This window comes from Brassica napus, chromosome A2 (genome assembly GCF_020379485.1).
Source record: "Brassica napus cultivar Da-Ae chromosome A2, Da-Ae, whole genome shotgun sequence".
NCBI lineage: Eukaryota > Viridiplantae > Streptophyta > Magnoliopsida > Brassicales > Brassicaceae > Brassica > Brassica napus.
Genome location: NC_063435.1, coordinates 26,408,224 through 26,420,786, shown reverse-complemented (window position 1 = coordinate 26,420,786; position 12,563 = coordinate 26,408,224). Strand labels below are relative to the sequence as shown.

The following is a 12,563-nucleotide window of genomic DNA, read 5'->3' as shown; positions in this document are numbered from 1 at the left end:
TATATAATTAAAAACGAATTTATATTAATAATATCATTTTTTTTTAAAAAGAGGATTATTCATATATTGTGTTGTTATCTTAATGAATATATATATATATATATTATAATTAAAAACAAATTGTGTTGTTATCTTAAAAGTTTATATTAATAATATCATAGTTTTTTAAAATAAGATAATTCATATAAATTGTGTTGTTCTTAACATAATATTTTTTCTATTATAAAATATTTAAATTAAGAAATACAACAATTTATAATCAAATATTAATCAGGTAAAAAAAATTTCCATAAAGATATTTTCTAAAATATTTTAAGTATTTGAATGTTTTAATGAAAATATTTATCAAATATAAATAATTTGATGTTTGATTTAATTTGTTTGAAGAGATAATTAATAACTTATCATATTGGATTGATTTAAACTAATAATTATCCGTAAGAAGATTATATCCGCATGCGGACACAATACCTAGTTCACTAATACAAAAGTTAAAAATGCAGGAACTAGAAATGAAATAATTAGTGTGAACACATTAAATTGTTTGCGGATGAGTTAGAAAAATTAGTGTGTGAACGTATTAATTGTTAGAATTAGTAAATCAATATCAATGTATTAACATTAGTAACATTAAAAAAAAAATTCATAAAATCATTCAATTGGTAGAAATTTTGTTTTTTACATATGAGTGACTGAACCAAACTCCAGCATTCATGAAACTTATTTCTTTATAACGGAAAGAAGTATTTCATCTAGGTGAAAAAGTTTAAAAGCAGTGCAGAAAATGAAGGATCCTCTTCGTCGGATGCACCTGTGTTTTGTTGCTCGATTATCATGGGTTCAGAATGCAAAGATTCTCTGCCAAGACACGGGTCAAAAGGAGATGCTCCAGCCAACCCCAAGGAAAGCTCCATATTTTGAGCCATCGGTTCGAAATTCACTGCAGTTTGGATGTACAAAGAGTTGGAATGTTCCTGAAATGTTGGAACTGTCATCTGCATCATAACAAATCAAGTGATATATGGTTTTTCTTTCTAGTTGAATCTGACCAAAGAAATAGCCTTTTGAAGTTTTCAGTTTAATATATGATAAAGCTAACCCGCATCTTTTTCTTGCTTCGGTTGCTCTCTTCATCACTTTCTTCGTCACTTTCTTCACCACTAGATGCTCCAGCCAGCCCCAGGGAAAGGTCCAAATTCGGAGCCACTAGTCTGGAATTCACTGCAGGTTGGATATACGGAGAGTTGGTATGCTCTTGGAATGTTGGAACTGTCATCTGCATCATAATAATTCAAGTGAATATGATTTTTCTTTTCTGACAAAAGAGATAGCTTTTGAAGTTATCAGTTCAAGATATGATAAAGCTAACCCGCATCTTCTTCTTTCGTCTGTTACGCTCGCCGTCTGTTTCTGAGATATTCATGACTCGTGCACCGCATCCTTTTATCCCTTCAACGGTAGAAATTTGTTTGCGGCGAGAACACCCTCCACCATATCGGACATAATGGTTGGTATAAAACTCAAGTAGTAGAACATTGTTGTTCAGTTCAGATGGCGGGTTATCCACTCCTTTTATTTGAATATGTAAGATGAACAAAACCTGATGATCCTTCTCGTATGTGCACGCGGCGTCCACTTTAACATCACAATAGTCATGTTCTTTTGGCAAACGCGCGACTAGCAGCGGCAACTGAAAATTACCTCTTTACCATCGGAAATATAGTGCCGGTGAGACAACCGAAACTTCCTTTTTCAGTCGCAGCGGCAAAACGCAGTAACTAAATCCGACGCTGAAAATATCAGCGGCAGCATCATCCCCTTTTTCCATCGTTGCGGCAAGCTGCGATAATTAAGTTTACTTTCAAGAGCGTTCATCTTGACTCCGTCAAAGTGTGATTTTGTTGCCGCGACCGCTAGTCGCAGCGGCAATGAAAAGAACAGGCCTAATGAATCTCTTCTTTTTGGCCTCGAAAGGACTGACGAACTTGTATGTATCTGGCGGGGTAGTGACTTGAATGTCCGACCACGAGGCAAGTTTTCAGTAATAGAGATTCTTGAGAAAGAGAGCTCTCAGACAAAAGGATACTTAGGGAACTTCCACAACCTCGATGTGTGAAATACATAGGCACTTCTCCACCTGGTATAACGGCCATGATTGGGTTTGATTGTATAATAATTTCCTGTGCATCTCTATCCAAATCAAAGCAATTTTTGAACTTGAACGGAGTCACTCCTCCCGGATATCTGTAAGAAGAAAATGAAGAAATATCAAAGAAATCATTGTGTGGCCATCCTGGTAAGTGATCACAGATTGTTGTGATTCCTCCACAGTCTGAAAAGTCTGCCTCAAGATATTGCCATTTAAAAATCTCTGCGGAGATTTTCTTTAAATTCTTGCACCGACGCATTGTTAGTTCCCAGAGTCTAGACATGTTCTTAATCCAGGAAGGAATTTCTTCAATCGCAGTGTCATCTAGATAGAGAAATTCAATGCGGGTTGAAATCTGAGGAAAATTTCTCAATTTTAAGCATCCACTGAGATTGAGTTGTCCAAGATTAGGCAAGTCGATGTCGACTGGTAGAACCTCGAGCATTGTGCACCCTTCCATGTTCAAGCGCTCGAGTTGGTTGAGATTCCTAATTGAGGAAGGAAGCATAACCAAGCTTTTACAATTTTTGAGTTCCAAATACCTAAGGCCGATGGCCATTGAAAGATCTGGAATTTCGACTAGGCTTTCACATCCTGACAAATCCATCTCCCTGAGATATTCAAGCGACTGAAAAATAAACAAGAAACGTATTATGTCTTGGATTTAATAAATGTACTTTAGGTAGAAACACCAAACTATTAAACTAACAAAATTTTATAATAATATTTAAAAGTGTGATGAGCACAAACATATTAATACAATAAATAGCGATTAGTTACCTTTACCCCTCCCCATAACTTCTTAAGCCTGCCACCTCTCATTTTAAGGTACTTCATATATTCTGGGTTGAGATTAGGTGGCATACAACTCAATGGTACATCATCCCAATAGAGTTCTTTAAGGTGAGGGATATTCTCAATCCAAGAACTATCTTCTTCTCTTTCTAATGCAGTTTCTTCTAGGTAAAGCCATTCAATGTTCCTTGATATACGAGGAAACATTCTCAACTGTGAGCATCCGTTAAGTTTGAGAATTAAAAGAGATTCCAAGTTGACATCAGCTGGTAGAAACTTAAGGTTTGAGCATTTCGACATGTCCAGTTTAGATAGTTTACTGAGTTTCCCAATTGAAGAAGGAAGTGTCACCAAAGATGTGCATCCCTTAAGCTTCAATAGAAACAGATTACTGAGATTTCCAATTGAGGAAGGAAGTGCCACCAAAGATTTGCATCCCCGAAGATTCAATTTCTTGACATTTATTGCTTTTGAAAGATCTGGAATCTCTTTTAAATCTGCAGAATAACTCATATCCATCTCCTTCAAACTTCCAAGAAACTGACAAATAAAAGGAAAATCAATACAAAATGTATTCATCACAATACTAAAAGCTGGATATACTGATCATATAAGGTGTCCACGTCATTTATTAAGCTGGATATTTATTTTATCATACACTTCGTCATCTTATGTTATATGAAAAAGCATAGGTTTTCTCATCACTGAATTCCATTATTTAATTGTTTTTAATTGGTACAAATTCTGATGTGGCAGCATTATGAGTAGTCAGGTTTTGGCAGTAGAGTATGTAAGCAATTCAAGTTGACATCTTTCGGTATTTGCAATGACGGCAGACGCGATTCAAGCAACCGATGAGAAATTTATGAAGTGTGGAATGGATGGGTATCAAAACCCTTTTGAAGCAGAACATCTATACCAGGTCTTTTTTTTTTTTTAATTTGTCTTCAGACACATAATCATAAGGGATGGAAGAAGAAGGGTGCCTCTCTTTTCTTCTTGAAGTAGTAACAAGCATATGTATATATTTTTCTTCCCATCTAATTTAGTTCTCAATTGCCAAAAGTGTCATGTCCCAAGAAAATAGTTGGTAGTGATTCTCCTTCTACCACTACTGAATCATAACAATGGCAACCATTATGAGACTGTGAAAAACTGTAAATGCGAGTGCCATAAACACATCACTGATACAATTCTTCTGCAACTCGGTTATTTTTGACTGCCACCTCTTGCAGTCATTTTTACTTTGATACACAGACTGCTTAAAAGAAAATGATGATCATGAGAACGTTCATCTATATGGCATATCGATGGACCAAAATGCCCATCCAGGCTTTCGCTAAAGTTGTTATTTATGTGTTGAATATCAACTGTAATATATTAATTTTATTTTATTCACTATATAATAAATATTGAAAGATGTAAAACAACTACATTTGGACAAAAAAATTCAGTGATGAGAAAACCTATGCTTTTTAACAAGATCAACAAATACAAATAGTTAAAATTATTATCATCTGTATAAATTAAATAATAGCATATTAAAATTAATAAATATTTTCGTTAATTTTCATTAATTTTCCTATCATGAATAAAAAATATTATTACTTTATTTTTCCCTTAAAGTTACAAAATATATTCCTACTCCCTCCTGACTCTTAAATTAAATAAATAAATAATAACCGTAATACATACGTAAACAAAAAAAAATCGGCATCTAACACATAAGTCAAAAAAATCCCAAAATTCACTCACCGAGAGTAAGAAACACATTGACATTACATCATGGCATCTACTAACATGCACTCCTAAAATCTATTTTAGTTCACGACCCAAATCTTAAATAGCAACAACTAAAATAATTCTGACTCAAATGGAATACCAACTAACAGAAGAGAATCAAACCAATGGAATACATAAGAGAAATCAACGTCCGACCCGGCGCGTAGCGCCGGAATACCTCTAGTTAATTGTAATAATGCAAAATTACAATTTTGGCTATCTTAGTTTTTGATGTTGCATGCTGCATGTTCAAATATTGTTTCTTTGTACACTATTGCATTTGCATCTTAATGCAAAATCTAGAACATCTAAAAGAATATAAATACTTGAGATGTAAAAAAACTGTATAGTTTGAATGCAAAATAATAATCTCAAAATCCAAAATACTTAATACTTAATATCTTTCAGTATTAATATAAAACTAATTAATTTTATATTAGTTATTAATATTATTATTTTATATAAAATTTTAAACCGAGTTACTTCGCAAAAAAAAAATGTTTCCGTCAAAACTGTAAATCAGGTTTTTGCGTCAAAACCACAAAATCAGGTTTTTTTTTGCCAAAACCAAAATTATGTTTTTCTATCAAAACCATAACATCAATTTTTTTTGTCAAAGCCACAAAATCATGTTATCCCACCAAAACCCTAAAATTGAGTTATCATTGAAAACCAGAAATCAAGTTTTCCATCAAAATCGTAAATTTGTGTTTTCTACAATGTTTTTAAACCTGGAACAAACATACGGCCATACTGGATTAAACCGTGAACTTGATAATATCTAGGTCGGTGGACAGATGCCGGGTTAGTTTGTAGTTTACTATCAATAATAATTTTAATATTTGTTTTTGTCTTTTAAAATATTACAATTATTACTAACTTATTTCTATTGAAAAAAATTAATAGTTATGTTTATAAAATCTAGTGAAGATAACTAACAAAGCATCTAGATTTAATTCTATTTTTAATTTTTAATTTAACCTAATTGAATTTGGTTGACCCCGTTCTAACCATATTAACCCATACCCAAGAAATTTTATGTTCAGTTACTGGTCCGGTTTTTAAAATATTGGTTTTCAGCAATGTTTTTAAAACCGAAGCATAGAAGTTTTTGGGTCGTGGTTTAATATGGTCTAACCAGCTTCAATCGGTTTAGTAATTTTAATAGGAATAATTAATGTATATAAATTCAATAGAAAATATCAATCAAAATACTCATAATTTAAAGGTTAAGAAAGTGAAACATTTGAATTATCTTTCACTTTGTAATAGAATTGAAAAATAATTAAAACCCCCGAAAATATATTAAAAAATAAGCCAAATTGTCTCCACTATAAATCAAATAGAATACAAAATAAAGTTGAAAAATAATCAGTAAATTGTACTTTAGTTTTTGATTCGGCTAGCTTACAACTATAACTTGTAATTTTTTTTGTAAAACGGATAAAACTTGAATAAGTATAATGACAACGATTAAAAATTTCCAAAAAATTATTTGAAAAACCATATATATAAAATATTGTATTATGATGCAAATACTAACTACAAAAACGAACATGTTTCGATGCAAAATCGGGATGTTATATTAAGATGTTGCATTTAAATGCTACATCCAATCTGATCTCCAAAAAAAAAATGCTACATCCATATACCAAAACGAAGATGGCCTTTATTGTTTTTTTAAATGGAATACTAATTGATCTTGTTAAAAGTAATACCTGAGTTCCTTCCCACAACTTCTCAAGCTTACTATACTCCATTCTGATTTCAACCAGACTTTCCGCTCTAAAGTTAAAAGGCATGCACTTGGATGGATATTCATCCCAACGTAGCAATCTGAGTTTGCGTGGAAAATGATGCAGACCTCGATCAGGTAAAGTCAATCTGCCTTTTCCAGTCTCCCTTGACCACCACCAGGGTTTGTAAAAGTGTAGAAGTTTCAGATTACGCATTCTTTGAAATGAATTTTCATCCATAGACAATGGCTCGTTGATTTCCGACATGTTCAAATACATGGCTAGAGTATTCTTAGTGCCCTGAAAAAAAAAAAAAACCCTCATTGTATCTTAACAATCCCTATATTGATCAAACACCAAATAACAATCACAATACATAACCAGTGTAGCATGAAACCCGTAGGTAAGAACTCACAGCATTATCGGTAAGTACATCACATATATCCTCAGCTTCCGTCAAGAACCTACGGTTGTTGATGGGATCTGCACGATTGATTTCTTTACCCAACTTCTGTAACAAACTGTGCATTCGAACAAATTCTGTTGATTCCCTACGTATTAGGGACTTGTCATTCAGTATTTTGAGCCCAATTTCAGCACTATCTCCAAGCAAGTCTTTTAAGAAACTGACGTTAGGACCATCGGATAGGCATGCAATCCAAAGGAACAATTCTTGCTCTTTGACATCTAACCTATCATAGCAAACTTTTAGTGTATTCTTGATTTTCCCATCCAAACTATTCAGGAGCCTAGGCAGCATCTCCACCCACTCCACCTTCGTCATCCCTTTCAAAGACGAACCCAAGACACTTAGACCTAAAGGGAGATTACTTGAATGCAATGCAACTTCCTCCGTGAGTTCTTCGAAACCATAAGGCGGAGAGTTTTTCCCAAACGCAGATCGACAGAACATTTGTATAGCCAGATCGTACGATGGGAGCTCGACCTCATAAATAAGCTCAATCTCTTGAGACTTTAAAAGTTTCCTATCTTGAGTTATCACAATGATTCTGCTCCCGGATCCAACCAAACGAGTTTGATCCATGAAGGTGTTTAGCACTTCAAGATCATCCACATCATCAACGATGATAAGAACTTTCTTGTGGTTTAGCATTTGTTTCACTACACCTAAATGGGATACCTTTAGGTCCTTTTGACATGAAATTTCCGACAGAAGTCGTTCATCCAAAGACAACTTCATGCTATAGTCATCCCACTGTTTTGTACTCTTGTAAGAGACAAAAGCATGGTGGTGGAATCGGCTAGAGAGTTGACTAAAAAGAACTCTTCCTATGGTACTCTTACCTATCCCTGAAGGGCCCCAAATTCCTACCTTTCTAACCTCCTCAGACTCCAAACACAAAAGATTATTCAACCTCTGAAAATGAGCTTCAATCCCCACAAAGTCGCTAAAATCGTTTGATGGTATCATAACTATTGGAGAGAAGATCCCACATCGAATATATGAAAGGGACTTGAGTAATATATAAGGGACTTGGGTCAATCCACTAATTGCCAATTGGTTTTAAGTTGGAAGCCCAGGAAACTTATCATGGTATCAGAGCCAGAACAAAACTAAAAACATCAAAAATATCTTTATTCTCGTGTTGTTTTGCAAAATCGCAGAACAATCACTTCTCATTCAAAAACTTCTTTATTCACGACTTGAAGAAGAAGATTTTTATTCAATCATAGTCTTGGTGTCTTTGCAAAATCGCAAATCATCAAACTTATTCTCTATTCCTTTGTTTCTCGATTTGAAGCAAGGAAAATTCACATTCATTCATCAACTTTCGTATGGCTCTTAGCTCACGAAGATTCAGATTTCTTGACGGCAGTCTACCGGCAGCCGATTCACCTTACCGTGAAGATTGCAAAGCAAACAATCATCTCATTGTAGGATGGATAAAACAAACATTTGAACCAAAACTCAGATCATCTATCTCTACTTGCAAAATCGCAAGCTATGGGACATTCATCAAGCTTCCGCAACGATTAGTGCATGAGCTACTTCTACCACCTAATTTGAAGATTGTTCAATCTCATACGTGTTACCACGTATGAGCTTGAGGGAGGGTATTGAGAGATCTAGAAGATCGATTCAATCCAATAGTCAATATTAGGATATACATCAATATATTAGAATAGGAAGTTTATCATTATCTATTATATATTATTCCATATTAGTTTAGGAAATTAGTTTGATTTATTCTCTATATAAACTATGCATCTTGTAACATTATTTTCATGAGAGTCTAATATAATTCTTCCATAAACACTTTTGTGTTCTTTACTCTCATCAATTTATCATGGTATCAGAGCCGGCCCAATACCTTGACCCATTAATCCGGCCCGGACAGTGGCCCGATCATCCCATTAGCTGATGGCCCATAGAAGGCTCAGTTCCACCGAGATCGCTAGAAAATAAAGCATGATTTCGGAGGGGGTATGATGGATTCTGCGAGATTAATGGTTATACGCACCATTATCTCGAGGGAGGGTATTGGAGAGAAGATCCCACATCGAATATATGAAAGGGACTTGAGTAATATATAAGGGACTTGGGTCAATCCACTAATTGCCAATTGGTTTTAAGTTGGAAGCCCAGGAAACTTATCAATAACCTTATTGAACACATCCTTTGCTATATGCTCAATCATTTTTGCTTCGCCTTCAACAGTCCTGAATATTAATATATTAATAAAACAGACAGTTGAAATCTATTCAAATCAATTGATAAAGAAACAAACTTACCAATTAGGCCTGGGATAAAAAAACCGAGAAAAAGCCGAGAATCAATTAAAAAAACCTAGAACCGAAAACCCGAAACAAAGGTCAAAAATAACCGAACGGTACTATTTATATAACCGAAAACCAAAAACCGAACCAGAACCGAACTGAAAACCTAATGGGTACACGAATATCCAAAACACAATTTATATACCTAAAAGTTAGAACTATTAATAATATTTAGTATTAAAATTAAAAAAATATTACTTATAAGCAGAACTACCCTAATATTTTTAATCAAAGTATTTAAAATTACCTGCATTGCCCTAAAGAACAAAGTTGCCTAAATTTTTTTATCCTAAATATTTAAATTTATCCGCATTATCCAATTTTTTAATCTGAGAGCCCGAAAAAAAATCTGTTTTTATATTCTGAATATCTAAAACTAACCAAAAAAGCGGAACCAAATGGAAACCAAAAGTTTATTTAATATTAGATGTGTTTCTTATAATTGTTACCTGAACCAAACTGAACCGGAACCAAATTTCATAGATGGCTATATGGTTCTTGTATCTCTAGAACCGAAAAATTGAAAACCGAAATAATAGAATTGGAACCGAATCGAACCAAACGTTCAGGCCTAGCACCAACTCTTTTTTAAAAAACGTACCAATTCTTAGAATCCTGTCCGGCCAAATTTGCTACATCCGTTAGTGCTCGAACCAACCTTTCTATCTCATCTTCTGTTTTGTCCATGCAGGTTTCTTTAAACCTATCGCCGAATTCCCCGGTCTGCTTTCTAACATCAGAAGGATCGACATGGTAAAAAATTGGTATCACCATCTGATTCAGATCCTTAAAGCACTTGTGGATCTCCACCAGTTCGTTCAAACACCATGTTGACGAGGCGTAGTTCTTAGAGAAGATGACGATCGCTATTCTCGATTCTTTTATCGCCAATAAAAGCTCGGATCCGATAGGGCGGCTTCTGTCGATGCCATGGTCGATGAATGTAGTGATCAAGTTGCGTTCAAGCTCCATGAGAAGATGGCTTAGGAATGAGTTGCGGACATCTTCACCACGGAAGCTGGGGAAAACATGGTATCTCCCGTTGCTAGAAGAAGAAGAAGAAGAAGCCATGGAAAGTGATAGAGAAGAGATTTTTGTGGTGAAGCACTATATGGAGAAAGAAGTGATGCATTGATTGTTGTTTTTTCTTTTTTTTTTTGACAAAACATTGATTATTGTTCGAACAAATTGTCCAATAAACCAGAAAAAGTAATCTGTAATTCCTTTTTTATTAATAAAAGATGAAAAGCAATCACGCGTTTCTACTTTCTAACTTTAACTTCATTTTTTTTTATCGAAAAAAGAACGTTCTAACTTTAACTAAAATGCAAAAGAGAAAACTAATGCGCATAGCCGTAAATTATTGACCATAATATAAAAAAAGGCAAAAGACAAAACTCATGGGATCCTGCCATACCATAGGTGGTGAAGCAGTGGGAAGTTAAGAGCTAGTGTGCTGGAGACACGTGTCAGTTTCCCGGAGTTTATGATCTTGCCGTTGTTGACAGGGAGACTGGAGTTAGTTCTTCCGTTGAAACTCCGGCTACCGAAGCAAGAGAACCTCGCCGCCCTCTCCGCATAACCTGAGAATTCCGTCAACAGCATCGTTCCGTTCATCATCGGCTGTGGGAATGTAAGCTCAACAATTTGGAGCTTTATAGATTGATGCAGTGGTGGAACTTTGGTTCCCGTACACCTGAAAATGACGTGTGATACATGTTTTAGAGAATGAAATTGAAATGTCATGATGTGAAATGTTTTCCTATATCAACCAAACATTTAAAAAATGTTATTAGATCACAAGTTGGAAGATTTTGTGATCCTAAAATATAGGATATAATATATTAGATAATAAAAAAAAATATGTAATATATATTTTAGGTCTTTCTAGAATTAGGGTTAGAATTTTTGACGTTGTAATTCTCAGAGAGAGGTACATAAGATTTTGGAATTTTTTAGCTGAGTGGATTGAGCTGAGTGAATTGGTAGATTTGACCAATAGAGGTTTAGAGGTTGAGTCAAGCAAGTTAGGTGTATGAAAAATTGATATGTGTCGAATTGTGTAATTATGATCAAACAAATATATAAGAAATTGTGTAAAAGATTTCTAACAAAAGAAATACGTGTTCTTGGAACTACTTTGTACCTTGTGTTTTCGCCGAATCTCGATTTTACAATTGGTATCAGAGTAGGACACCTAAACGAAGAAGGGTTATTAGAACCAAGGTGAGATCCTGAGAATTAAATATGGCGATTTTGACACATAAACCGAAGACAAAGTGGACTGCAACAGAGAATGGCGATTTACTGTTGAATGGTGTGAACTATGGGTATTGGAAAGTGAGAATGAGAGCAAACTTACGTGGAACTGATGAAGATATATGGACAGTTGTTCAATCTGGATGGAAAGAACTGTGGGTGATGCAAGAAGATGGCTTGAAAACACCTAAACCGAAGACAAAGTGGACTGCAACAGAGAAAAAACTTTCAAAGTTTAATGCGAAAGCACGGGATAAAATCTTTAATTTTGTAGATGGAAAGCAATTTGAGCTTATACAGGGCTGTGAATCAGCTAAGGAAGTTTAGGATATACTACAAAATGCGTTTGAGTGTACTGCGAATGTTAGGAGGATAATTGGACTTGCTTGCATCACAGTTTGAAGACATAAGGATGAGTGATGATGAGAAAATAGGATACTTCAGTGCAAAGCCAGCTCCATGGCCAATGAAACACAAGTTTTAGGTAAAAAATACGAAGATGCAAAATTGGTGAAGAAAATTTTGCGATGTTTACCTACTAAGTTTGCAGCACATAAAGCGGCGATAAATTTGACGATGAACACTGTTGAACTCAAGTTTGCTGAGGTAGTAGGGATATTAAAGGTTGAGGAGATGGAATTGGAATCTAAGTCTTCAAAGCTTGCTCAAGATTCTAGAATTACAGTTCATGAAGGCATCCAAAGAGCTAAAAACTTGAAGATTATGTTCACCTGATGATTCAGAAACTTGAAGAAACCATAAATTTCTTGTATTAAGATGTCCAATGACAAACTTTCTTGAAAAGAAGAAAGACATAAAAAAACAGGAAGTGGTGTGTTTTAATTATCATGGTATTGGACATGTCAAAACAGATTGTCCATCATTCAAAAGAAAATAAATTAAATGTAATGAATGTAATGGTTATGGGCACATAAAATCAGCATGTCTGAACACAAAGAAGATGAAGAGAAGTTCGAGTGATAAAAAGCTAGAAAGAAAGAAGATGCTCTCAATTTTGTGGTTCTTCATGGAGTTATGGGGTC

At 34.5% G+C, this 12,563-nt stretch overlaps 1 protein-coding gene across 1 annotated transcript; it reads right to left on the bottom strand.

Annotated features, from left to right (window-relative positions):
- Window positions 1-625: 625 nt before the first annotated feature.
- On the bottom strand, window positions 626-11,150 carry LOC106403321 (protein SUPPRESSOR OF npr1-1, CONSTITUTIVE 1-like). Its single transcript, XM_048753464.1, has 8 exons — window positions 9,856-11,150; window positions 9,711-9,767; window positions 6,878-7,984; window positions 6,445-6,762; window positions 2,930-3,484; window positions 1,370-2,777; window positions 1,100-1,276; window positions 626-995 (listed from the first exon to the last, which is right to left on the bottom strand). Exons 1-6 carry the CDS (start codon window positions 10,330-10,332, stop codon window positions 1,944-1,946), a joined length of 3,348 nt encoding a protein of 1,115 aa, XP_048609421.1. The 5' UTR covers window positions 10,333-11,150; the 3' UTR covers window positions 626-995; window positions 1,100-1,276; window positions 1,370-1,943.
- Window positions 11,151-12,563: the final 1,413 nt, after the last annotated feature.

Excerpts from the sequence above, each read along its gene's own strand:
- LOC106403321 (XM_048753464.1), bottom strand. The coding sequence starts at position 10,332 with ATGGCTTCTTCTTCTTCTTCTTCTAGCAACGGGAGATACCATGTTTTC. Across the intron at positions 3,485-6,444 it reads AGTTGTGGGAAGGAACTCAG|TTTCTTGGAAGTTTGAAGGA; the intron begins GTATTACTTTTA and ends TTTATTTGTCAG. Across the intron at positions 2,778-2,929 it reads AGTTATGGGGAGGGGTAAAG|TCGCTTGAATATCTCAGGGA; the intron begins GTAACTAATCGC and ends TTTATTTTTCAG.